The sequence below is a fragment of the Heteronotia binoei genome, chromosome 20, assembly GCF_032191835.1.
Source record: "Heteronotia binoei isolate CCM8104 ecotype False Entrance Well chromosome 20, APGP_CSIRO_Hbin_v1, whole genome shotgun sequence".
Lineage (NCBI taxonomy): Eukaryota > Metazoa > Chordata > Lepidosauria > Squamata > Gekkonidae > Heteronotia > Heteronotia binoei.
Window position 1 is genome coordinate 34,767,143 of NC_083242.1, and position 26,946 is coordinate 34,794,088.

Genomic DNA, 26,946 nt, shown 5'->3' on the forward strand with positions numbered 1-26,946 from the left:
CTACCATTGACTCACAGCCCATTCTTAAGTGAGAATGCCTTATCAAGTCTGGTATTGTCTACTCTGACCGGCAGCGGCTTTCCAAAGCCTCAGGTGGAATTTTTTTTTCCAAATCACCTCTCCCTTCACCTGGAGAGGCCGGGGATTGAACTTGGGACCTTCCGCAAGCAAAGCAGATGTTCTGCCGCTGAGCTACGGCCCACCTCTCCATGACATCATCTCTCACTCCCTCCTCTAGGCCATCGTCGCCCGAGCCAATTGCTTGAAGAACTCTGGCGTTCCCGACGACATCTTCCAGCTGGACGATCTCTCTGTGTTGGTATGTTTTTGCTTTTCTCCATGGTTGGTTTTCTCCATGGCGGCAAACGATTTTACCGGTTCTTTTTTCTGGTAGACTTCTTGCCGAGTAGGAGAGGTAGGGCGGCTCAGAAAGGAAATTGTGACCTTTCGAAGCGCAGGTGTGTGTTTCAGAGCAGACATAGCGCAGAGATCCTTAGCGCACATTCTTGCATAAAAACTGGGCCGGTCAAACCTTGAACCTGTAACGGGGCCAGGGATAATTGCTGCTAAACAAAGATCTTTTGTATTCTCACCCTGATAAGCCCGGAGCCTAATTTGTAGATCTAAAGATCCTCAGAGGACTGAAGAGGTTCTAGTGAAAAATATAGCAATGGCAGAAGAAAGGAGGCCCAGTCTTGGTGTGTGATATCCCTTTGTTCAGAGCTGTCGAAGGCATTTGTTAGGAGGGCCGGATCTGACATAAATGAGACGTTGTCGGGCCGGGCCATGTATGTACCTATTTAAGGTTAGGTAGCGCAGAGATAAATTTTATAAAGAACACAAATATATATTTTTTAAAAACTTAAAACATGCTTTAAACATTAGCACTCATGGGTCTTAAAGATGCTTTCTTTGTATTTCTCCTATGGGATCCAGGGGACTGGCTCTTTCCTTCCTTCCCCTGGGGGAGGGAGCCTCAGCCAATAGAAGGAAGTGAGGCTTGGCTCAGTAGTTCTGCTGTGCAGCTGAGAGAGCCTGGCAAAGCGAGCTGTTCCTTCCTCCCCGAGGGTGGAGCCTCAGTCAGTGGAGGTTTTGCTATGTAGTTCCTGTGTAGCGCAATTGAGCAAGCCTGGCAAAGCGAGCTGTGATGCAGAAGGAAGCAAGATATAGGGAAAAGGAAGCAGATGACAGCCAGTTGCTCGGGGGCCTGATAGGAGCCATTTGGGGGTCTGATTCGGCCCCTGAACTGGATGTTTGACACCCCTGCCGTTGTTGCTTTCAGTGCAAACGAGTTCTAGTTTATCAGTCGATAACCTTTATTGGCGTGATATCCAACATAGCAAGGAACGCATCTGTCCATCAAATGGCCGTTTACAAATACATTAAGCGCCGCCCAGATGCTAAATGCAAAAATTTTGCCACAGTTTCATTTGCCAATTGGTTTCCAAGTTGACAGCAAGAAGACAATTTTACATTTGTCAGGGTTTAGCGATTTGCTCACTCAGACACAGGGGTCAATGAGTATGGAACGTGGGTCAGAATAAAAGGTACAGTTTAGGAACAACATTTCCGGCTCCACATTAGGAAGAAGTTCCTGACTGTTAGAGCGATTCCTCAGTGGAACAGGCTTCCTCCTTGGGAGGTGGTGGGCTCTCCTTCCTTGAGGTTTCTAAACAGAGGCTGGATGGCCATCTGACAGCGATGAAGATCCTGTGAATTTAGGGGGAGGGATTTGTGAGTTTAGAGCGGTTCCTCAGTGGAACATGCTTCCTCCATGGGAGGTGGTGGGCTCTCCTTCCTTGGAGGTTTATAAACAGAGGCTAGATGGCCATCTGACAGCAATGAAGGTCCTGTGAATTTAGGGGGAGGTGTTTGTGAGTTTAGAGCGGTTTCTCAGTGGAACAGGCTTCCTCCTCGGGAAGTGGTGGGCTCTCCTTCCTTGGAGGTTTTCAAACAGAGGCTAGATGACCATCTGACAGCAATGAAGATCCTGTGAATTTAGGGGGAGGGGGTTGTGAGTTTAGAGCGGTTCCTCAGTGGAACAGGCTTCCTCGGGAGGTGGTGGGCTCTCCTTCCTTGGAGGTCTTTAAAAAGAGGCTAGGTGGCCATCTGACAGCGATGAAGATCCTGTGAATTTAGGGGGAGGGGGTTGTGAGTTTAGAGCGGTTCCTCAGTGGAACAGGCTTCCTCCTTGGGAGGTGGTGGGCTCTCCTTCCTTGGAGGTTTTTAAACAGAGGCTAGATGGCCATCTGACAGCGATGAAGATCCTGTGAATTTAGGGGGAGGGGGTTGTGAGTTTAGAGCGGTTCCTCAGTGGAACAGGCTTCCTCCTTGGGAGGTGGGGGCTCTCCTTCCTTGGAGGTTTTTAAACAGAGGCTAGATGGCCATCTGACAGCAATGAGGATCCTGTGAATTTAGGGGGAGGTGTTTGTGAATTTAGAGCGGTTCCTCAGTGGAACAGGCTTCCTCCTCAGGAGGTGGGGGCTCTCCTTCCTTGGAGGTTTTTAAACAGAGGCTAGATGGCCATCTGACAGCAATGAGGATCCTGTGAATTTAGGGGGAGGGGTTTGTGAGTTTAGAGCGGTTCCTCAGTGGAACAGGCTTCCTCCTTTGGAGGTGGTGGGCTCTCCTTCCTTGGAGGTTTTTAAACAGAGGCTGGATGGCCATCTGACAGCGGTGAATTTAGGGGGAGGGGTTTGTGAGTTTAGAGCAGTTCCTCAGTGGAACAGGCTTCCTCCTTGGGAGGTGGTGGGCTCTTCTTCCTTGGAGGTTTTTCAACAGAGGCTGGACGGCCATCTGACAGCGATGAAGATTCTGTGAATTTAGGGGGAGGGGGTTGTGAGTTTAGAGCGGTTCCTCAGTGGAATAAGCTTCCTCCATGGGAGGTGGTGGGCTCTCCTTCCTTGGAGGTTTTTAAACAGAGGCTAGATGGCCATCTGACAGCCATGAGGATCCTGTGAATTTAGGGGGAGGGGGTTGTGAGTTTCCTGCATTGTGCAGGGGGTTGAACTAGATGACCCTGGAGATCCCTTCCAACTCTTATGATTCTATGACACATGTTCTAAAGTTTCCATCTCTGGACATGCACTAGACCACAGTCTGTTAGCATAGGGAGTTTTATGGAATCTTCTGAGAAGTATCGCAGATGGTAGCACATTGAACCTAGTTAGCTAATATGCTCTGCGTTGCCAAGGGGCCATTTAGGCAGGTGAGATATTCAGCCCTATACGGAGGTAAAAACCCCATACTCGAGGGTGAGCATCTAGTTTTAGCAACGCTTGGTTCTAGTTTATTATTAAAGCATTTATTAGCTGATTTTCTACCTTGTAGAGACTCAGGGTGGCTTATGGCATAGATGAAACTATGATTATAAGAAGCACATTTAAAAAAAAAAAAGGTAAAGGTAGTCCCCTGTGCAAGCACCAGTTGTTTCCAACTCTGGGATGACGTCGCATCGCGGCATTTTTATGGCAGCCTTTTAATGGGGTGATTTGCCATTGCCTTCCCCAGTCCTCTACACTTTCCCCCCAGCAAGCTGGGTACTCATTTTACTGACCTCGGAAGGATGGAAGGCTGAGTCAACCTCGAGCCAGCGACCTGAACCCACTTTCCATTGGGATCGAACTCAGGTTGTGAGCAGAGAGCTCGGACTGCAGTATTGCAGCTTTACCACTCTGTGCCACGGGGCTGCTAGAAAAACATAAAAGACCACAACTTAAAATCTCCAGTTAGGACATTAAAAAACCCGAAATGAGTCAAATACAGCCCTAGATAAAACCGGCTCCAACTGACTACCAGTTTGGCCACCTTAAAGGTGGTTCCATTGGGCGAGCGATGCCTAGCATTTGGCTTGAAAACAACAGTGTATTATAGCAGTCTCTTTCTGACTGAGCCAAAGAAGGCGTTATAAAAAACCTTTATTGTATCTACTAAATAAGCAAGCAAAGTTCTCAGGAAATGCCTCCACCTCTATGGGGCCCCCTGTTGGTGTAGCGGTTAAATATGAGGACTCTTAACTGGGAGAACCAGATTTGATTCCCCACTTCTCCACTTGTGGCTGCTGGAATGGCCTTGGGTCAGCCATAGCTCTTGCAAGAGTCGTCCTTGAAAGGGCAGCTTCTGGGAGAGCTCTCTCAGCCTCACCCACCTCACAGGGTGTCTGTTGTGGGGGAAGGAGATATAGGAGATTGTAAGCCGCTCTGAGACTCTGATTCAGAGAGAAGGACGGGGTATAAATCTGCAGTCTTCTTCCTCTTCTTCTCAGCCCACCCACCTCACAGGGTGTCTGTTGTGGGGGAAGGAGATATAGGAGATTGTAAGCCGCTCTGAGTCTCTGATTCAGAGAGAAGGGCGGGGTATAAATCTGCAGTCTTCTTCCTCTTCTTCTCAGCCCACCCACCTCACAGGGTGTCTGTTGTGGGGGAAGGAGATATAGGAGATTGTAAGCCGCTCTGAGTCTCTGATTCAGAGAGAAGGGCGGGGTATAAATCTGCAGTCTTCTTCCTCTTCTTCTCAGCCCACCCACCTCACAGGGTGTCTGTTGTGGGGGAAGGAGATATAGGAGATTGTAAGCCGCTCTGAGACTCTGATTCAGAGAGAAGGACGGGGTATAAATCTGCAGTCTTCTTCTTCTTCTTCTTCTTCCTCTTCCTCTTCTTCCTCTTCTTCCTCTTCTTCCTCTTCTTCCTCTTCTTCCTGTGGCTAAGGCCTTGTTTAATATTTCCTTATTTATGAAAACAAAGTGTGCCAAAAGCAGAAGGCCAATTTTCTCAGTGTTGGCACCAGAAGGAAGATCCATTGGTCAACAGCTCAGTCTGCGTTTTGCTGCCAAGTGAAGTGGTTTTTACTTAGGAAAGCTGCTCTTCGAGCTGCTCAGATTTGCACTCCTTTTGGGTTTGCGCCGCTGCTTTCATTCTGCTCTGGGTTTCGACTGATATAATGTTGATTTTAAAATTGTGGAATGTGGAAATCTGTCGTCTGCCTGATGGTTGGAAGTCGCCCTGAGCCCAGGCGGCAGGGAATGGGGCAGGATACAGATCTAACGCCCAAGGACTCCTTCCTCTTTTTATCCCAGGATCTGAGCTACAACCAGTTGACGGAGTGTCCCCGAGAGCTAGAGAATGCAAAAAACATGCTGGTGCTGAACCTGAAACATAACAGGTGAGTTAGCAAAATCTGGGTTTTTTTCTGCATAGAGGATGGTATCACTTTGCTCGGGTAAGACTTCACCTGGAGTATTGTGTTCAGTTTTGGGCACCGCATTTTAAGAAGGATATAGACAAGCTGGACCGGGTCCAGAGGAGGGCAATGAAGATGGTGAGGGGTCTGGAGACCAAGTCCTATGAGGAAAGGTTGAAGGAGCTGGGCATGTTTATCCTGGAGAGGAGGCGGCTGAGAGGTGATCTAATCACCATCTTCAAGTACTTGAAGGGCTGTCCTATAGAGGATGGTGCAGAACTGCTTTCTGTGGCCCCATAAGGTAGGACCAGAACCAACGGGTTGAAATTAAAGCAAAGGAGTTTCCAACTCAACATTAGGAAGAACTTCCTGACCGTTAGAGCAGTTCCTCAGTGGAACAGGCTTCCTCAGGAGGTGGTGGGCTCTCCTTCCTTGGAGGTTTTTCAACAGAGGCTAGATGGCCATCTGACAGCAATGAAGATCCTGTGAATTTAGGGGGAGGGATTTGTGAGTTTAGAGCAGTTCCTCAGTGGAACAGGCTTCCTCGGGAGGTGGTGGGCTCTCCTTCCTTGGAGGTTTTTCAACAGAGGCTAGATAGCCATCTGACAGCAATGAAGATCTTGTGAATTTAGGGGGAGGTGTTTGTGAGTTTCCTGCATTGTGCAGGGGGTTGGACTAGATGACCCTGGAGGTCCCCTCCAACTCTATGATTTTATGAATGCAAAAGTAAGAAATAAATACTTTAGAACAACCTGGGGGCCTCACCGAAAGTATGCCCTCCTTTGGTCTGCAAAACGGGTGTGTCAACAAGCGAGGATTGTTTCGCTTTCCATCTTCAGGGCTCACACTTTTACTCCTTACAACAGCCCTGTAGAATAGGCCCAGTAAGATCGGGGGGGGGGGTGTTGAAGCAGAGTGGCTTTACTTAAGGCCACTTCCTAGGGTTGCTGAACTCCAGGTGGGGCCTTGAGTTCTCCTGGAATTACAGCAGATCTCCAGATGACAGCAATGAGGTCCCCTAGAGAAAATGGCTTCTTTGGAGGGTGTACTCTTGGGCATTGTAATATGCTGAGGTCTTTCCCTAAATCCTACCTTGTGGAGGCTCCACCCCCAATCTCCCAACTGAGAGCAGGTAACGTAAGAATCTCAGAAGAGCTCAGCTGGATCAGACCAGTGAGGGTCCATCTAGTCCAGCATCCTGTCTCACACACTGGCTTCAACCAGTTCCTCTGGCAGGTCAAGAACAGTGGAGAGAGGAAAGGTCCATTTAGTCCAGAATCCTTTCTCACACAGGGGCCAGCCAGTTCCTCTGGAGGGTCAACAACAGGGCAGAGTGGCTAAGGCCTTCCCCTTAGAAGAACACCAGAAGAACACCAGAAGAGCCCTGCTGGATCAGACCAATGGGGGTCCATCTAGTCCAGCCTCCTGTCTCACACACTGGCTTCAACTCACACACAACTGGCGGCCTCCGAGGCTTTCCCCTGAGAAGAACATCAGAAGAGCCCTGCTGGATCAGACCAGTAAAGGTCCATTTAGTCCAGCCTCCTGTCTCACACAGTGGTCAACCAGTTCCTCTGGAGGGCAACAACAGGGCAGAGAGTCCGAGGACTTCCCCTGATAGGAACACCAGAAGAGCCCTGCTGGATCAGACCAGGGAGGGTCCATCTAGCCCAGCATCCCATCTCACACAGTGGCCAGTCAGTCCTTCTGGTGAGCCAACCACAGGGCAGAGAGGACAAGGTCTTCCCATGATAAAAATATCAAAAGAGCCTTGCTGGATCAGACCAGTAAAGGTCCATCTAGTCCAGCCTCCTGTCTCACACAGCAGCCAGCCAGTTCCTCTGGAGGGAGGGCCCACAGCAGGGCAGAGAGGCTGAGGCCTTCCCCAGAGGTTGCCTTCTGGCTCTGGGATCCAGAGGTTGACTGCCTCTGAACATGGAAGCTCCCTATAGTCACTATGGCTGGTAGCCACTGAGATCTCGCCATATTTGAATCAGGGTTCATCTTGTAGATTGGGGTTATCTGTCCCTGCCCAGTCATCTGTGAAAGGGCCCCCAGGGCAGCCAATCAGCATGCACTGGCCTGACCTCTCTAGTATTCATTGGTGAGGACTCATCTGAGAGGTGCAGGAGGTTCGTGCTCCCTTCCCCTGTGATCCGAGGCCTGAGGCGGAAGGATGGGGGAGTGCAAGAGGCAAAGCCAGGGCTTTTTTTGTAGCAGGAACTCCTTTGCATATTAGGCCACACCCCCTGATGTAGCCAATCCTCCAACAGCTTAGAGGGCTCTTAGTACAGGGCCTACTGGAAGCTCCAGGAGGATTGGCTACATAAGAGGGGTGTGGTCTAATATGCAAGGGTGTTCCTGCTACAAAGAAGAAGATGATATTGGATTTATATCCCGCCCTCCACTCCGAAGAGTCTCAGAGCGGCTCACAATCTCCTTTCCCTTCCCCCCCCCACAACAGACACCCTGTGAGGTAGATGAAGATATTGGATTTATATCCCGCCCTCCACTCCGAAGAGTCTCAGAGCGGCTCACAATCTCCTTTCCCTTCCTCCCCCACAACAGACACCCTGTGAGGTAGATGAAGATATTGGATTTATATCCCGCCCTCCACTCCGAAGAGTCTCAGAGCGGCTCACAATCTCCTTTCCCTTCCTCCCCCTCAACAGACACCCTGTGAGGTAGATGAAGATTTTGGATTTATATCCCACCCGCCACTCCGAAGAGTCTCAGAGTGGCTCATAATCTCCTTTACCTTCCTCCCCCACAACAGGCACCCTGTGAGGTAGATGAAGATATTGGATTTATATCCCGCCCTCCACTCCGAAGAGTCTCAGAGCGGCTCACAATCTCCTTTCCCTTCCTCCCCCTCAACAGACACCCTGTGAGGTGGGTGGGGCTGAGAGGGCTCTCCCAGCAGCTGCCCTTTCAAGGACAACCTCTGCCAGAGCTCTGGCTGACCCAAGGCCATTCCAGCAGCTGCAAGTGGAGGAGTGGGGAATCAAACCCGGTTCTCCCAGATAAGAGAGCTCTGGCTGACCCAAGGCCATTCCAGCCGCTGCAAGTGGAGGAGTGGGGAATCAAACCCGGTTCTCCCAGATAAGAGAGCTCTGGCTGACCCAAGGCCATTCCAGCAGCTGCAAGTGGAGGAGTGGGGGATCAAACCCGGCTCTCCCAGATAAGAGTCTGCACACTTAACCACTTCAAACTGGCTCTCAAAAGAAGCCCTGGGCAGAGCTAAGGCGACGCTGCCCATCACACTGCCACTAAAGGCCGTACGTGAACTGGGCTGCCGAGGGAGTTCCGGAATTTGGGGGCCAAGGCCGAGAAGGCCCTGTGGGCTGTGTGTGGCTGAATCACTTCAAGCATCTGGAATTAAGCTGCCCTGAGCCCCCTTGCGGGATAGGGCGAGATACACATTTAAAAAAAATTAAATAAGTGAACACAATGGCAGACATTTGGGGAAGATCGTAAAAGTTGGTTTGGCAGGGGGGGGAAGCTTTCTGGTGAGGATCAGGCCTGTGCATCTGTTTTCCCACATGTACCTGTTCTGCCGGAAACTGCAGTTCCACCTTCTGCAGCATCTCTTGCTCCTTACCCGTCCCCACCCTCGAGCTGGCGCATAACTTGCTGGAGCCAGGACCTGCCCAGCTGTGAAGGAGGGTGTTACCTGTCTGTCTAGTCATTCCCCCCCCCCTTCTCTTCCACCCTGCAGCATTGACAGCATCCCCAACCAGCTGTTTATCAACCTGACTGACCTGTTGTACCTGGACCTGAGCGACAACAAGCTGGAGAGCCTTCCCCCCCAGATGCGGCGCCTGGTACACCTGCAGACCTTGATCCTGGACAATAACCCTCTCATGCACGCTCAGCTCAGGTAAAGGGAGGGAAGGGGCAGGTGAGGCTCACCTGCGATTGGGTATTTGGAGCGAGGGAATTGGCAGGGTGTGCAGAATTCAGTCAGCCTGTGGTTCTCTGTTCCGGTGCTGGAAATTTATTTAAGTCATTTATATCCCCCCTTTTCTTCTCCATATTATCAGTACAGCAACCCTGCAATGTAGGCCAGTTTGGTGTAGTGGTTAAGTGTGCGGACTCTTATCTGGGAGAACCGGGTTTGATTCCCCACTCCTCCACTTGCAGCTGCTGGAATGGCCTTGGGTCAGCCAGAGCTCTCTTATCTGGGAGAACCGGGTTTGATTCCCCACTCCTCCACTTGCACCTGCTGGAATGGCCTTGGGTCAGCCACAGCTCTCTTACCTGGGAGAACTGGGTTTGATTCCCCACTCCTCCCTTTGCAGCTGCTGGAATGGCCTTGGGTCAGCCAGAGCTCTCTTATCTGGGAGAACTGGGTTTGATTCCCCACTCCTCCCCTTGCAACTGCTGGAATAGCCTTGGGTCAGCCAGAGCTCTCTTATCTGGGAGAACCGGGTTTGATTCCCCACTCCTCTGCTTGCACCTGCTGGAATGGCCTTGGGTCAGCCAGAGCTCTCTTATCTGGGAGAACCGGGTTTGATTCCCCACTCCTCCACTTGCACCTGCTGGAATGGCCTTGGGTCAGCCATAGCTTTTGCAGGAGTTGTCCTTGAAAGGGCAGCTTCAGTCAGAGCTCTCTCAGCCCCACCGACTCACAGGGTTGTTGTTGTCTTGTTGTGGAGGAGGAAGGTAAAGGAGATTGTGAGCCGCTCTGAGTCAGAGGGAAGTGCGAGTTACAAATCTGCAGTCGTCTTCATCTAGGTTAGGCCGAGGGGTGGGGGTGACTGGCCCAGGATCACCCAGCGAGATTTCTGTTGCAAAGCAGAGATTTGAACCAGAATCTCCTGGCTCTTTTCCTTTTGTTTTATTCTCACTACAATCCTGCAAGGAAGGCTAGGCGGAGAGAGTGTGACTGGCCCAGGGTCACCTAGTGAGAACATAAGAGAAGCCATGTTGGATCAGGCCAATGGCCCCTCCAGTCCAACACTCTGTGTCACACAGTAGCCAAAAACCCTGGTGCCATCAGGAGGTCCACCAGTGGGGCCAGGACACTAGAAGCCCTCCCACTGTGCCCCCCACAAGCACCAAGAATACAGAGCATCACTGCCCCAGACATAAGAATATAAGAGAAGCCATGTTGGATCAGGCCAATGGCCCATCCAGTCCAACACTCTGGACATAGTGGCCAAAAACACCAGGTGCCATCAGGAGGTCCATCAGTGGGGACTGGACACTAGAAGCCCTCCCACTCTGTCCCCCCCCAAGCACCAAGAATACAGAGCATCACTGCCCCAGACATAAGAACATAAGAGTAGCCATGTCGGATCAGGCCAATGGCCCACCCAGTCCAACATTCTGTGTCACACAGTAGCCAAAAACCCTGGTGCCATCAGGAGGTCCACCAGTGGGGCCAGGACACTAGAAGCCCTCCCACTGTGCCCCCCTAAACACCAAGAATACAGAGCATCACTGTCCCAGACAGAGAGTTCCAACGACAAGCTGTGGCTAATAGCCACTGATGGGCCTCTCCTCCAGATGCTTATCCAATCCCCTCTTGAAGCTATGCTTGTAGCCACCACCACCTCCTGTGGCAGTGAATTCCACATGTTAATCACCCTTTGGGTGAAGAACTTCCTTTTATCCATTCTAACTTCCATGGCAGAGTGAAGATTTGAACCTGGATCTCCTAGCCCCTCCATTTGAGCCTCACAATGACCCTGTGAGGTGGGTAAGTGTGTGTGACTGGCCCCGGGTCACCTGGCAAGCTTCCACAGCAGAGTGGGGAATTTGAACCCGGCGCCTTTCCAGGTTCCTTAATTTATTGATAAAGAGTACAAAAGTTGAAAGCGGCAGGAAAAGAGGAAAGACCCAGCATGGGAGGGATTGACTCAATAAAGGAAGCCGTGGACTTCGGTTTGTAAGACCAGGACAAGGCTGTTAATTATAGAACGTTTTGGAGGACGTTAATTCATAGGATTGTCGTAAGTCAGAACATACATTTTAGCCATGTTCTCTAAAGGCATGCAACCTCCCCTCCCTACAGAAATCGGAATGATTTCCTGCCTCTTTTAAACTGATGCAAATCCTAAGCAACAACGTAAAACCAAAGCAGCCAGTTAAGAAGTATTATTTTAAAAACTGAGCAATAGTTAGTACAGACCAGGGGTGGCCAAACTTGCTTAACATTAGAGCCACATAAAATAAATGTCAGATGTTTGAGAGCTGCATGATGGAAGGAAGAAAGGAAGGAAAATAGATGGAAAGGTAGAGGGAGAAAGAAAGCAACTTTAACTTTAAGTGCTTTCTCCAATCTGCCTGCTGGCTTGGCTTGGATAAATGATTTAAAGAGAGAGATGCCTTCTCCAAGCTGACCGATAGGAGCTGGAGGGGGCTTCGAGAGCCACACAATACGTGCGAGCCACAGTTTGGCCACCTCGGTACAGATTTTTGAATGAGGGGCCAGAATTACAGCCAGCAAGATGGTTTATCAGAATGAAATAAATCATGCAAATCCTTGCAAAATCTACAGGCAGTTCTCTGGTAGCGTCAGCTAGGCAATTGTCTAGGGTGCTAGAGGTGAGGGGGGTGACTACCAGACCACCTCTCTGCCCGCCGGCAACATCAGCGTCTGGCCATTGCAAGCGGCAGAACTCAAAGCGATCTTTCCTTCACCTGGAAATCTTTTTTGCTTGTTGACGGACCATCAGTGGCCTTCTCTGTTCCTTTTTTCCCCCTCGCTACCGTTTCTTCCCTCTTTCGAACCCAAGACAACTTCCAGCGATGATCGCCTTGCAGACTCTCCACCTCCGGAACACGCAACGGACTCAGAGCAACCTGCCCACCAGCCTGGAAGGGTTGGTCAACCTAACCGGTATGAGTTCCGTCGTGTGCAGTCAAACGCTGCTGTCCGCGGATCGCGATCTGCCTGTGTGACCGTCTTCCTTTTCTGTGCCCAGACGTGGACCTCTCCTGTAACGACTTGTCCCGCGTCCCCGAGTGTCTCTACACCTTGTCCAACCTGCGGCGTCTCAACCTGAGCAGCAACCAGATCTCTGAGCTTTCCCTCTGCATCGACCAGTGGACACGGCTGGAGACCCTCAACTTCTCGCGAAACCAGCTCACCTCTCTGCCGGTAGGTGCCGCCCTCCCCACATGATCGACATTCTCATCGACATAAGAACAGGAGAACAAAATAGGGGTCACGTCGCACCTTGAAGACCATCGTAATTTTATTCAGAACGTAAGCTTTCGTGTGCTCTCTATTCCTCGTCTGATGAAGTGTGCTTAGAGAGCACACAAAAGCTTACGTTCTGAATGAAACTACGTTGGTCTTAAAGGTGCGACGTGACCCCTATTTTGTTCTACTACTTCAGACCTACACAGCTGACTAGTTGGATCTTTCTACATAAGAACAGAAGAGAAGCTGTGTTCAATCAGGCCAATGGCCCATCCAGTCTGACGTTCTGTGACACACAGTCGCCAAAACCCAGGGGCCATCAGGAGTTCCACCAGTGGGGCGGAACTCCAGATGCCCTCACACTATTCCGCACCCCCCCAAAAAAGCACAAAAAAACCAGAGCAACACTGCTCCAGATATAAGAAGATGATGATATTGTATTTATATACCACCCTCCACTCCGAATCTCAGAGTCCCAGAGCGGCTCACAATCTCCTTTATCTTCCTCCCCCACAGCAGGCACCCTGTGAGGTGGGTGGGGCTGAGAGGACTCTCACAGCGCTGCCCTTTCAAGGACAACTCCTGCCAGAGCTACGGCTGACCCAAGGCCATTCCAGCAGCTGCAAGTGGAGGAGTGGGAGATCTCCCAGATAAGAGTCCGCTTACTTAACCACTACACCAAACTGGAATATAAGAGAAGCCATGTTGGATTAGGCCAATGGCTCAGCCAGTCTAACACTCTGTAACACTCAGTGACCAAAATCCAGGTGCCATCAGGAGGTCCATCAGTGAGGCCAGAACTCCAGAAACCCTCCCACTGTTGCCCCCACCAAGCACCAAGAAGACCTCTGTCCCACTGCCCCAGACATAAGAACATAAAAGAAGCCATGCTGGATCCCATCCTTGCCATCCAAGCACCAAGAACACAGAACATCACTGCCCCCCAACAAGTATGGATATAAGAGAAGCCGTATTGGAACAGGCCAGTGGCCCATCCAGTCTAACACTCTGTGTCACGCAGCGGCCAAAAACCCAGGTGTTGACCCAGGTTTTTCAAGGTTTATTGACTCATGGGCCGATTGGGTGCATTTGTGATGGAAAGAGGCAGAGATTGAGAAGTGAAGGGTGGGACTTTTTGCTGCCAGGGTGGAGCTTGAAGCAGCAAGGGGTGGGGGGCTTCAGCCAGCAATGGGGAGAAGTGTGGAGAGTGTGCTGTGAGCTTACATAGAGGAAGTGGATGCTGGGGTGTGTGCACTATTGTCTGAAAAATTTGCCTGTTCATTAAGCTCTGAATCTCTGCTTCAGATAGCATTATTATTATTATTATTATTGAATTACCTAAGCCCGGCCAATGTACAACGAAAGGTACACATACAATCAATAAAACCAGTAATTGAAAACAGTTGCAGCAGTTATCTTTGGGTGAGAATTTTAAAGAGGTATTTTAAAACTTTAAAACAGAATTTAAAACTTTGGGTGGAATTAAAAAAAATTAAATTTAATACAGTTATTTAAACAGTTGCAAAAGTCATTAGGGTTTGTAGAATCTTTCGGGCTCAAGTGCCGTGTTCTACTGGAGAAAGTTTTCCTTCCAGACGTTGCAAAAGTTATCACTTCGGGTGGGAAGTGGTACTAGCCATGTGGTCTCAGCCACGGCTTTTTTTGTAGCAGGAACTCCTCTGCATATTAGGCCCCACCCCCCTGATGTAGCCAATCCTCCTGGAGCTTACACTAAGCCCTGTAAGAAGAACCCTGTAAGCCCCTGGAGGATTGGCTACATCAGGGGGTGTGGCCTAATATGCAAAGGAGCTCCTGCTACAAATAAAGTCCTGCTCTCGGCCTGTCTTCCTCTTCCACCTGCTGATTTTTCTTTTTGTCTTTTCCCTCTCCCCAGTCAGCTATTTGCAAGCTGACCAAGCTCAAGAGGCTCTACCTGAATTCCAACAAGCTGGATTTCGACGGCATTCCCTCAGGCATTGGGAAGCTGGCTAACCTGGAAGAATTCATGGCCGCGAACAACAACCTTGAACTCATCCCAGAAAGCCTCTGTCGGTATGTGGCAGGCCCCGCCCTCCTTCCCCAGATTCCCCAGGTCCAAAGCGGCTGGAGTGGGAACCTCGTCTGACGGGACTCAGATGCAGGATTCGGCCCTTTGCCCTCCGCTCAGAGCAGTGCCTGGAGATGAGGGACTTGCTTTGAGACCCAAACCAACCCCGTTTGGTGGCACACCGTCTAGGAACTACATCCAGCTCCTTTGAAGCAAAGCAAGGACTTATATAAGAGAACTGGGTGACACCTAATAATACTTTATTTGTATCCCGCCCTCCCCGCCAGGGCAGGCTCAGGGCGGCTCACAACATATGAATATAATATACAATAAACCATACATAGTAGATACAGTTACAATTATAAAATCAGCATTAAAACATTAGCAACTTACATTTTCCACCTGATGAGATGGAAAATACTTCTAGGGCACAGATGGCCAAACTGTGGCTCAGGAGCCCCCCGTGGCTCTTCCACACATATTGTGTGGGTCTCAAAGCCTCCACTGCGCCCTTGGCCGGCTTGGAGAAGGCAGTTCTCTCTTGGAATCACTTCCAAGCCAAGTCAGCTGGCAGCTTGGGGAAGGCATTTAAAGATAAAGTTTGCTTTCTTTCCACCTCTCCTTCCCTCTCTCATCTATCTCCCTCCCTCCCTCTTCGTTCTGTTCCAGATGTTACTCATCAAATTCATAATTTTTAAATGCTCTCCTTTGATTTTTATTCTGAACATTTCAATTTTTTTTGTTCTTGCTGTTGAATATTAGCTGCTTCGTGAGCAGTTTGGCTCAGAGGGAGGATCCAGAATGTTTTAAATCAAGTTGGTTTTAAACAAATAGATGGCCCTTCCTTCCTTCCTTCCTTCCTTCCTTCCTTCCTTCCTTCCTTCCTTCCTTCCTTCCTTCCTTCCTTCCTTCCTTCCTTCCTTCCTTCCTTCCTTCCTCACCTCTGTTGTTCATGTCTTGCAGCTCTCAAACATCTGACATTTATTCTGTGTGGCTCTTATGTTAAGCCAGTTTGGCCACCTCTGCTCTAGGGCTTTTTCTGCATGGCAGAAATGACTGTTCCTAAAAGCCCTGCGATTTCATAACTGATAAACATTCTATAGACTGGAATTTGCAAGACCGTCCAGTGTGAAAGCGAAATAAAGCGTTGGCGTCACGCTATCTGCAACGAGCCCACTCCATTGGTCTCATACTGCAGCACGAACAGGGCCATCTTCCAACTTGTGCCACGGTTGCCCTGTTTTCATGCACACCTTTCCCTTCTTAGATGCTACGTGGCCGGTTTTAGCGCTGACGTTTTGAGAGACCAGGGCTGTTTTCCAGACGATATTTCTTTGCAGTTAAAGAATCCTGCACGGCAGGCGTTCAAACAGGCCTTTCTCTTCCTGAACCTGTCAGAGCAGACAGTCCCAAGCTTGGAGGGACAGGTAGACTGCCTCGGGCTGAGGGAGCTTCCGACCTTCGTGTGTGTTTACTGGGCCTTCTTTCCCCTTCCAGGTGCGCTAAGCTACGGAAGTTGGTTTTAAACAAGAACCGGCTAGTCACCCTGCCTGAAGCCGTGCACTTTCTGACGGATATTGAGGTGAGGTTTTTGGAACAGAACGGGAGCAGGGAGAGAGAATTTGGTTTCTTGTTCATCGGGATTGGGGAGGACAAAACCAGGGGTGGAATTCTAGCAGGAGCTCCTTTGCGTATTAGGCCACACCTCCCTGATGTAGCCAATCCTCCAAGAGCTTACAAAAAAGAGCCTTGTGAGCTCTTGGAGGATTGGGTACATCAGGGGGTGTGGTCTAATACGCAAAGGAGCTCCTGCTAGAATTCCGCCCCTGGACAAAACCATTTACTTGTGGGGGGGCAGCATCATTCTGGACCCGGCTGGGTTTCAGTTGAGGAACTTAAAGCAAACCTATCGCATAAGCTTACATAAATGTGATGTTTCTCGAACCCACGGAGGCAGTCTGCCTCGATCCAGGTACAGCTTCATAGGAAACACAACAGACTCTTTAAAAGAAATAGAAATTTTAAGCGCAAACGTATTAAAGGGGGAGGTTAGGTGCTAGAACAAACAGTGGTTATGAATTGGACTTTTATTACTTGTTTGCTGGTCTATGGCCATTATAAATAAATAAACAAACAACCAGTGTGGGATGGAAACAGCTTGCTTTAATTTTTTTTTATTTAGAACCTATCAGTTTGAGCCAGTTTGGTGCAGCTTGCTTTAATTTTTTTTTTATTTAGAACCTGTCAGTTTGAGCCAGTTTGGTGCAGTGGTTAAGTGCATAAACCCCTATCTGGGAGAACTGGGTTTGATTCCCCAGTCCTCCACTTGCAGCTGCTGGAATGGCTTTGGATTAGCCATAGCTATCGCAGGAGTTGTCCTTGAAAGGGCAGCTGCTGTCAGAGCTCTCTTAGCTCCACCCACCTCGCAGGGTGTCTGTGGTGGGGAAGGAAGATAAAGGAGATTGTGAGCTGCTCAGAGATTCGGACTGGAGGGTGGGATATAAATCCAAATATCATCTTCCTCTTCTAAAATGACATCAGAAACACGTACATCCATTAAAACCTTTAAAAAACATAAAAACATAATGGTGCTATACGTTGGTAGACAGACAGTTTCCCGAAGAGTCCTTTCAGTTTTTTTCCAGTAGCTTTCGGTGTTCCTCAAAGGCAATCTGCCAACAAGAGAGGGGAAACAATTCCAGGTTTGCATACAAACTAAGGGAGGAGAGGAAAGGAAAGGGCCAGAACAATTCATATGTATATCATTCTGTACAAAAGAAAGAAAAACCTTTTGGGGGGAATATTCTGGAATATGAGGTTAACTTAATCATAAAAAGGTAAAGGTAGTCCCCTGTGCAAGCACCAGTCGTTTCCAACTCTGGGGTGACGCTGCTTTCACGACGTTTTCACGACAGACTTTTTATGGGTTAGTTTGCCATTGCCTTCCCTGGTCATCTACGCTTTCCCCCCAGCAAGCTGGGGACTCATTTTACCGACCTCAGAAGGATGGAAGGTTGAGTCAACCTTGAGCCAGCTACCTGAACCCAGCTTCCGCCGGGATCGAACTCAGGTCGTGAGCAGAGAGTTCAGACTGCAGGACTGCAGCTTTACCACTCTGCGCCACAGGGCTCCTTAATCAAACACTACCCTCGCAAAATACTTTGAATACTACCCCCTGCCATGGAGGAAGAACTTCTTCTACACCCTCCCTCCTTGAAGTCCCTGGAATCTTCCAACAAGGGAAAAGAGAAGACTCTGATGTCACAGACCCAGCTATTGAGAGAGGGGAGAGGAAGAGGCCTGAGCAATGGGCGGACCATCCCCAATTCAAATTTATTTATTTATTTTTTATTTATTTATTTGGGATTTATATCCCGCCCTTCCCACGAATGGCTCCCAACCCAAATGCATAAGAGCATAAGAGAAGCCATGTTGGATCAGGCCAATGGCCCTTCTAGTCCAACACTCTGAGTCACACAAGAACATAAGAGAAGCCATGTTGGATCAGGCCAGTGGCCCATCCAGTCCAACACTCTGTGTCACATAAGAGAAGCCCTGTTGGATCAGGCCAATGGCCCTTCTAGTCCAACACTCTGAGTCACACAAGAACATAAGAGAAGCCATGTTGGATCAGGCCAGTGGCCCATCCAGTCCAACACTCTGTGTCACATAAGAGAAGCCCTGTTGGATCAGGCCAATGGCCCTTCTAGTCCAACACTCTGAGTCACACAAGAACATAAGAGAAGCCATGTTGGATCAGGCCAGTGGCCCATCCAGTCCAACACTCTGTGTCACATAAGAGAAGCCCTGTTGGATCAGGCCAATGGCCCTTCTAGTCCAACACTCTGAGTCACACAAGAACATAAGAGAAGCCATGTTGGATCAGGCCAATGGCCCATCCAGTCCAACACTCTGTGTCACATAAGAGAAGCCATGTTGGATCAGGCCAATGGCCCATCCAGTCCAACACTCTGAGTCACATAAGAACATAAGAGAAGCCATGTTGGATCAGGCCAGCCATGTTGGATCAGGCCAATGGCCCATCGAGTCCAACACTCTGTGTCACAGAAGAACATAAGAGAAGCCATGTTGGATCAGGCCAATGGCCCCTCCAGTCCAACACTCTGAGTCACATAAGAGAAGCCATGTTGGATCAGGCCAATGGCCCATCCAGTCCAACACTCTGAGTCACATAAGAACATAAGAGAAGCCATGTTGGATCAGGCCGGCCATGTTGGATTAGGCCAATGGCCCATCCAGTCCAACACTCTGTGTCACAGAAGAACATAAGAGCCATGTTGGATCAGGCCAATGGCCTCTCCAGTCCAACGCTCTGCGTCACAGAAGAACATAAGAGAAGCCATGTTGGATCAGGCCAATGGCCCCTCCAGTCCAACACTCTGTGTCACACAGTGGCCAAAAAACCCAGGTGCCATCAGGAGGTCCATCAGTGGGGCCAGGACACTAGAAACCCTCCCACTGCTGCCCCCCCCCAAGCACCAAGAATACAGAGCATCACTGCCCCAGACATAAGAACATAAGAGAAGCCATGTTGGATCAGGCCAATGGCTCCTCCAGTCCAACCCTCTGTGTCACACAGAGGCCAAAAAAATCTGAAGTTCCATCAGGAGGTCCATCAGTGGGGCCAGGACTACTAGAAGCCCTCCCACTGTGCCCCCTCCAAGCACCAAGAAGACAGAGCATCACTTGCCCCAGACAGAGAGTTCCAACAATACACTGTGGCGAATAGCCACTGATGAACCTTAGATTCCAATGCAATCTAAGGGGAGGGGGGAAGGAAAGGCCAATAACAGAGGGCTCACCTTCCTAAAACCACTTCGCAAATAAAATGGCAAAGAACAAATAAAACCGATTACACTACCAGACTCTTGTCGCCTTCTCCTCTCTAGATCTGACTTTTTGGCATCTCTCCCTGCTCTCCTCCCTTGTAGATCCTGGACGTCCGCGAGAACCCCAGCCTGGTGATGCCCCCCAAACCTGTGGACCGAACCTCTGAGTGGTACAACATCGACTTCTCCCTGCAGAACCAGCTCCGGTTGGCTGGGGCCTCTCCGGCTACTGTGGCAGCTGCCGGTGCAGGTGAGCTCGGAAGGGATTCAACTTGTCGTCCACCATTTGTGTGGGCTTCCCCTCTTAGGGAAATCCCAGTTGCCGTTGGTTTTACAGTGGTTTCCCCCAACGCTGATAGCTAAGGTGCTATTGGGGGGTCTGCTTCCCGCTTAAATCTCCAAAACAACCCCACCGCTTTTAGACTGCAAATCGCATAGCTCTGAAGGATTCCTTCCCTCCTGGGTTGCCTCTGTTTGGAAAGAGGCCAGCTTAGACCAGGAACTCACACAGAGATGCAACAGACAGCCTCCTTGGAGAGACGACAATTCGTAAGAGCCTGTGGACCTGGAAGGATAGTTAGGGAGGTATTTTATAGTCTGCTGCTCTCCCAGTGAGATTCTCAAAGTGGTGGACGGCATCATGCTCCTCTCCTCTGTTGTGCAATTACAACAGCAACTCTACGAGGTCGGTCAGGCTGATAACGAGCGTCTGGCCCACAGCCACCCAACAAAAATCCTATACCGGATGTTCAGTTTTTCTATAAAGAGCAATAATGCAGGCTTTTGAGAGGGCAGCGGTTGAATTCCTGGTTCTCATTCTCCAAAATCATCAAACTAGAAAGGACTTGCGTGTCACGGGCTGGGGCCGGGTCAGGCAAAGTCCAGGGGCAGTCCAAGGTCTGTAGCTGGTGAGCAAAGAGGGTCCAAGGCACCAAAACCGAATCACAGTCCAGGTATCGCAGGTCAGAGGTTCAGAAGCCGAAGTCAGGGGGTCCAGAAGTCAAAGCCGAAGTCAGGGGGTCCAGAAGTCAAAGTCAAAAGCCAAAGTGGATGCTAGAACGTCAGGTAAGTGACTAGTTGCTTCCACAAAGCCTCCTCCCAAAGCCCACAGCTATATAGCCCTCTGCTGTCTGTTGCCCATTTGGGCTAATTGCTGGCTCAGAGAGGCAGCCAGGATCCTGCTGAGACTCAAGCATCCTCACTCCTAGAAGGACCAGAATCCTGTCAAAACTCAGGGCTCAGGGAGCGTCTTGCTCGTGAGCGTGCCGCCCTCCTCCGATCCCTGAGGTCCTGACGAAGGCGGTCACGCACACGAGCCACCCGAGAGGGCGAGGCAGGGGGGCTTGGATCTTCTCCAGCAGGAGGCAGGGGCACTGGTGCAGGTGGCAGGGGCACAGTTTCTTCTGCAGGCTCGGCTTCTTTTGCAGGGTCCCCAGTACCCATGACACTGCGTTTGTCTTCTGCGGTATTTTCTGTCCCTACGGAAGACCACAGAGAGAGAGATCAAGACGGGTTGCCATCTTAGTCTGTCTGTAGCAGTAGAAAAGCTCAAGAGTCCACGAGTGCCTTGAAGTCGCACAGCATTTGTGGCAGGAGAGGAGCGTTCCTGAATCACCGCTGATGTTCAGAATTTTGTTACTCTTTAGGGACTCTTGCTCTTTTCTACTTGAAGAACCACAAACTCTGTAATTCCAATGCTCAGTTCAAAGGGGGGAAAGCTGGGATATTAGCGCTGGATTTTTGAGAGTAGGGGATGGTGATTACTCCTCCCAATTTCCTCCAGAAGCTTTCACAGTCTAGAACAGGGGTGTCAAATATGCGGCCCGGGGGCTGAACTAGGCCCCCGAGGGCTCCTATCAGGCCCTTGGGCAACTGGATGTCATCTGCTTCCTTCTCTCTCTCTTGCTTTCTTCTACAACAAAGCTTGCTTTGCCAGGCTTGCTCAGTTGCACACGACCTACAGAGCAAAGCCTCTATGTTCTCCATCGGCTGAGGCTCCTCCCTTGAGGAGGAAGGGTGGGAGGGGATAGCTTGCTTTGCCAGGCTCTCTCAATCGCACAGCAGAGCTACTGAGTCAAACCTCTCTTCCTTCTATTGGCTGAGGCTCCTCCCCCTCCTGGTCTCCTGGAGAAGGAAGGAACGGCTAGCCAGCGCTTCCTTTGCCCAGTTTCCTGGATCCCATGGGAGAGATACAAAGAAAGCATCTTTAAGACCAATGAGTGCTAGTGTTTTTTTAAAAAATCTTTAATTGTGTTTGTCTATGTCCTTTTAAGTTTGTAACTCTGCTACCTGGCATTACATTTTATGACACCCATGGCCTGTCCTGACAAGGTCTCGTTGATTTCGGATCTGGCCCTCATAACAAACGAGTTTGACACGCCTGAAAGTTTTGGTCACCTCCCAAATCTAGCTCAAGTGTACCCTGTAAGTCCCCATTTTGAGTTTTGGTCCATAAGCGTTCTCTTAAAAAAATTTCTCCCCAAATCCTGTTTTCAGGGAGCAGCCCAAAGGATCCCCTGGCTCGGAAGATGCGCCTGCGTCGGCGCAAAGATTCCACGCAGGACGACCAGGCGAAACAGGTGCTGAAGGGCATGTCAGACGTGGCGCAGGAGAAAAACAAGAAGATGGAGGTAAGAATCCCATGGGGAGTGTCAGGGGCAGTGGCTCAGGACAGTGCAGGAAGCGAGAAGACCACGCAGCGAGCTGAAGGCCTTTCACGGCAGGGGCAGGACCTTGGGGACCTTTGGAAATGGTGTCATAATAAAAGAAGCCATGTTGGACCAGGCCAATGGCCTATCCAGTCCATCACACTGTGTCACACAAGAACATAAGAGAAGCCCTGTTGGATCAGGCCAATGGCCCAGCCAGTCCAACACTCTGTGTCACATAAGAATATAGGAGAAGCCATGTTGGATCAGGCCAGTGGCCCCTCCAGTCCAACACTCTGTGTCACAGAAGAACATAAGAGAAGCCATGTTGGATCAGGCCAGTGGCCCCTCCAGTCCAACACTCTGTGTCACATAAGAACATAAGAGAAGCCCTGTTGGATCAGGCCAATGGCCCCTCCAGTCCATCACTCTGTGTCACATAAGAACATAAGAGAAGCCATGTTGGATCAGGCCAGTGGCCCCTCCAGTCCAACACTCTGTGTCACATAAGAACATAAGAGAAGCCATGTTGGATCAGGCCAATGGCCTCTCCAGTCCAACACTCTGTGTCATGCAGTGGCCAAAGCCCAGATACCATCAGGAGGTCCACCAGTGGGCCATAACTCCAGAAGCCCTCCCACCTTTGCCCCCCAAGCACCAAGAATACAGACCATCACTGCCCCAAACATAAGAACATAAAGAGAAGCCATGTTGGATGAGGCCAATGGCCCGTTTAGTCCAGCGTTCTGTTACTCAGTGATCCAAACCCAGGTGCCATCAGGAGGTCCACCAGCAGGGCCAGAACTCCAAAACCCCTCCCACTGTGCCCCTCCCCACAACACAAGAAGACAGAGCCTCACTGCCCCAGATAAAACAACATAAGAGAAGCCCTGTTGGATCAGGCCAGTGGCCCCTCCAGTCCAACACTCTGTGTCACATAAGAACATAAGAGAAGCCCTGTTGGATCAGGCCAATGGCCCATCCAGTCCAACACTCTGTGTCACATAAGAAAATTAGAGAAGCCCTGTTGGATCAGGCCAATGGCCCCTCCAGTCCAACACTCTGTGTCACATAAGTACATAAGAGAAGCCCTGTTGGATCAGGCCAATGGCCCATCCAGTCCAACACTCTGTGTCACATAAGAACATAAGAGAAGCCATGTTGGATCAGGCCAATGGCCTCTCCAGTCCAACACTCTGTGTCATGCAGTGGCCAAAGCCCAGATACCATCAGGAGGTCCACCAGTGGGCCATAACTCCAGAAGCCCTCCCACCTTTGCCCCCCAAGCACCAAGAATACAGACCATCACTGCCCCAAACATAAGAACATAAAGAGAAGCCATGTTGGATGAGGCCAATGGCCCGTTTAGTCCAGCGTTCTGTTACTCAGTGATCCAAACCCAGGTGCCATCAGGAGGTCCACCAGCAGGGCCAGAACTCCAAAACCCCTCCCACTGTGCCCCTCCCCACAACACAAGAAGACAGAGCCTCACTGCCCCAGATAAAACAACATAAGAGAAGCCCTGTTGGATCAGGCCAGTGGCCCCTCCAGTCCAACACTCTGTGTCACATAAGAACATAAGAGAAGCCCTGTTGGATCAGGCCAATGGCCCCTCCAGTCCAACACTCTGTGTCACATAAGTACATAAGAGAAGCCCTGTTGGATCAGGCCAATGGCCCATCCAGTCCAACACTCTGTGTCACATAAGAACATAAGAGAAGCCCTGTTGGATCAGGCCAGTGGCCCCTCCAGTCCAACACTCTCTGTCACTTAAGAACATAAGAGAAGCCCTGTTGGATCAGGCCAGTGGTCCCTCCAGTCCAACACTCTCTGTCACTTAAGAACATAAGAGAAGCCCTGTTGGATCAGGCCAGTGGCCCATCCAGTCCAACACTCTGTGTCACAGAAGAACATAAGAAAAGCCATGTTGGATCAGGCCAGTGGCCCATCCAGTCCAACACCCTGTGTCACATAAGAACATAAGAGAAGCCCTGTTGGATCAGGCCAGTGGCCCCTCCAGTCCAACACTCTGTGTCACAGAAGAACATAAGAGAAGCCATGTTGGATCAGGCCAGTGGCCCCTCCAGTCCAACACTCTGTGTCACAGAAGAACATAAGAAAAGCCATATTGGATCAGGCCAGTGGCCCCTCCAGTCCAACCCCCTGTGTCACACAGTGGCCAAAACTCAGGTGCCCTCAGGAGGTCCACTAGCGGGGTCTTCACAGGGTGAGCTTCATTGGGCCAGGTGGAGTGTGTGAACTGTGAATTCTCGTGCACAAGATCTGTGCGAAGCAGAAAGGAGAGTGCTGCTAAGACAGCAGGTCCTTTCCCCCACGTGTGGCATCGCTCTGGTGCTGACCTCTGCCCCTCTCACCCACTAGGAGAACGGGGATTTGAAGTACACTGACCTGAAAACCCGCCGTTGGGACCAGAGCCTCGAGAAGCCGCAGCTCAACTACTCCGAGTTCTTCACCGAGGACGTGGGGCAACTGCCGGGCGTCTCCGTCTGGCAGATCGAGAACTTCGTGCCCGTCATGGTGGACGAGGCTTTCCACGGGAAGTTCTACGAGGCCGATTGCTACATTGTGCTGAAGGTAAATGGGAGGCTTCGGCAATGGCTGATGCTGTCAGCCTGGGCGGGCTGGCAGAAGGTGAACGTTTTTCAACCGCAAGAAGACTCTTGAATTCATGGGTGGGGGGAACTCTGAACCAGGGACTTTCCTTAGTCTCTTTGTCTTTGTACAGCTGTTCCATTTTAGCCTCACAACGAGGGCTCTTTTTCCAGCAGGGGCTCCTCTGCATATTAGGCCACACCCTCCCGATGTAGCCAATCCTCCTGGAGCTTACGGTAGGCCCTGTGAGAAGAGCCCTGTAAGGAATTCTAGCAGGACCTCCTTTGCCTATTAGGCCACACACCCCTGATGTAGCCAATCCTCCTGGAGCTTACAGCAGGCCCTGTGCGAAGAGCCCTGTAAGGAATTCTAGCAGGACCTCCTTTGCCTATTAGGCCACACACCCCTGATGTAGCCAATCACAGGGTGTCTAGCATAGTGGTTGGAGTTTTGGGCTAGGATTTTGGAGACCCAGGTTCCAATCCCCACTCAGCCTTGGTTGCTCGCTGAGGGACCTTGGGTCCAGTCGCTCTCCCTTGGCCTAACCTACCTCACAGCGTTGTTATCAGGATAAAATGGAGAACTGGGTTTTAAGCCGCTAATGAGAAAAGTGCGATAGACGTATCTAAACAAATGGAACTTCAGAGCTGAATCCAAATTTCCCAGTCCACCACATCGGGGGGGGGGGTGGAAATACAAGAATTAAACATGGCTGCCATTGGTGGTCTCCTTTGGGTTGAATGCTGCCATATATGAGCCCAGTAACAGAGCCTCTCTACCCCTGACCTCTATGGTGCCCTGACTTGTTAACTTCTCATTGGTAGCTCTGTGCTGTCAACTGGGACCAGGGAGGGGCGTTGTTGCACTGTCAGGTCCATGACTTTGCAGTTACTAGCCAATCAGACCTGGACAGAGAGAAATGCTTTTAACCCCAAGCCTGGCTTCTTTACAGACATTGCTAGACGATAATGGTTCCTTGAACTGGGAGATCTACTACTGGATCGGCCAGGAGGCCACACTTGACAAGAAGGCCTGCGCGGCCATACATGCTGTCAACTTACGGAACTACCTAGGAGCCGAGTGCCGGAGCATCCGGGAGGAGATGGGGGACGAGAGCGACGAATTCAGTCAGGTAAAGGCCCACCTGTGGAGGGATGTCTTTCTGACATCTGGAGGATTCTTCGTATTGGGGTGACGCTGGTCCTCAGTTTCTGTGTGGACTCCTCAGAACCCGCACTGGTCACTTAACTTTAAAGAGCCAATCCTGCAGATTTAGGAGTGGAAAACAGAGAAGGCTGATGTAAACAAAAAAAACATTTGCATAGGATAGTATTTGTTAAGGGTTGCTGACTTGAATAGATTAATCAACTCAACTTTTAGTTGATTTATCTATTTCAGTTCGCAGGCCTTTCAACTCAAGTTTTACTTAGTTGCTCAGGTTGCATTTTAATCAGCACAGAAAGAAACGCACACGCTAGAAACAGCTTTTTCCCCCTGCCCACAATTTAATGGCCGCATTCACTTTCGCATCGCTTCAGTATCTTCCCAAAGAGCCCTGGGTTCAAATTCTTGCAGTTTGTCATGATGTGCTTGTAACACAAGATATATAAATTTTAATCAATTGGTGTGATAAAAGCCAGGCCCCTATTTGGCCCAAAATGGCAGCCTTTTCTTTAGAGGCCCTACAGGGCCATATGAAATGTATGGGTGAAAGTTTGGTACAGAGCAGAGAACGACAGGGAAGAGAGACACAGGCGTTGATGTATTTGTGTGGCACTTGTGTCAGGACACCTGTTTTATTTTGAAGCTGCTTTATACTGAATCAGACCCTCATGGTCCATCAGAGCCAGTCTTGTCTACTCAGACTGGTAGAGGCTCTCCAGGGTCTCAAGCTGAGGTTTTTCACGCCTGTTTGCCCGGACCCTTTTTAGTTGAAGATGCCGGGGATTGAACCTGGGACCTTCTGCTTACCAAGCAGATGCTCTGCCACTGAGCCACCATCCCTCCCCTTACACATATGAACATATGAAGCTGCCTTCTATTGAATCAGACCCTCATGGTCCATCATAGTCAGTCTTGTCTACTCAGACTGGCAGCGGCTCTCCAGGGTCTCAAGCTGAGGTTTTTCACGCCTATTTGCCTAGACCCTTTTTAGTTGGAGATGCCGGGGATTGAACCTGGGACCTTCTGCTTACCAAGCTGATGCTCTACCACTGAGCCACTGTCCCACTTTAGAATGGGTTTCAATTCTCATATATATGAACATACGAGGCTGCCTTATACTGAATCAGACCCTTGGTCCATCCAAGTCAGTCTTGTCTACTCAGACTGGCAGCGGCTCTCCAGGGTCTCAAGCTGAGGTTTTTCACGCCTACTTGCCTGGACCCTTTTTAGTTGGAGATGCCGGGGATTGAACCTGGGACCTTCTGCTTACCAAGCAGATGCTCTGCCACTGAG

The 26,946-nt window shown here is 50.2% G+C and overlaps 1 protein-coding gene across 1 annotated transcript; it reads left to right on the top strand.

Moving 5' to 3' along the window:
• Positions 1-231: 231 nt before the first annotated feature.
• On the top strand, positions 232-25,684 carry LOC132588284 (protein flightless-1 homolog). The gene is made up of 11 exons (XM_060260646.1): positions 232-319; positions 5,075-5,160; positions 8,897-9,058; positions 11,922-12,025; positions 12,111-12,286; positions 14,226-14,383; positions 15,876-15,960; positions 19,331-19,478; positions 21,725-21,858; positions 24,259-24,471; positions 25,442-25,684. The coding sequence occupies exons 2-11, from the start codon at positions 5,132-5,134 to the stop codon at positions 25,682-25,684; spliced, it is 1,452 nt and encodes a 483-aa protein (XP_060116629.1). The 5' UTR covers positions 232-319; positions 5,075-5,131.
• The last annotated feature ends 1,262 nt before the right edge of the window (positions 25,685-26,946 follow it).

Bases quoted from the DNA above. Each gene is read 5' to 3' on its own strand.
- LOC132588284 (XM_060260646.1), top strand. From the start codon at position 5,132: ATGCTGGTGCTGAACCTGAAACATAACAG. The intron at 5,161-8,896 runs GTGAGTTAGCAA...TCCACCCTGCAG, and splicing joins CTGAACCTGAAACATAACAG to CATTGACAGCATCCCCAACC. The intron at 12,287-14,225 runs GTAGGTGCCGCC...CCCTCTCCCCAG, and splicing joins ACCAGCTCACCTCTCTGCCG to TCAGCTATTTGCAAGCTGAC.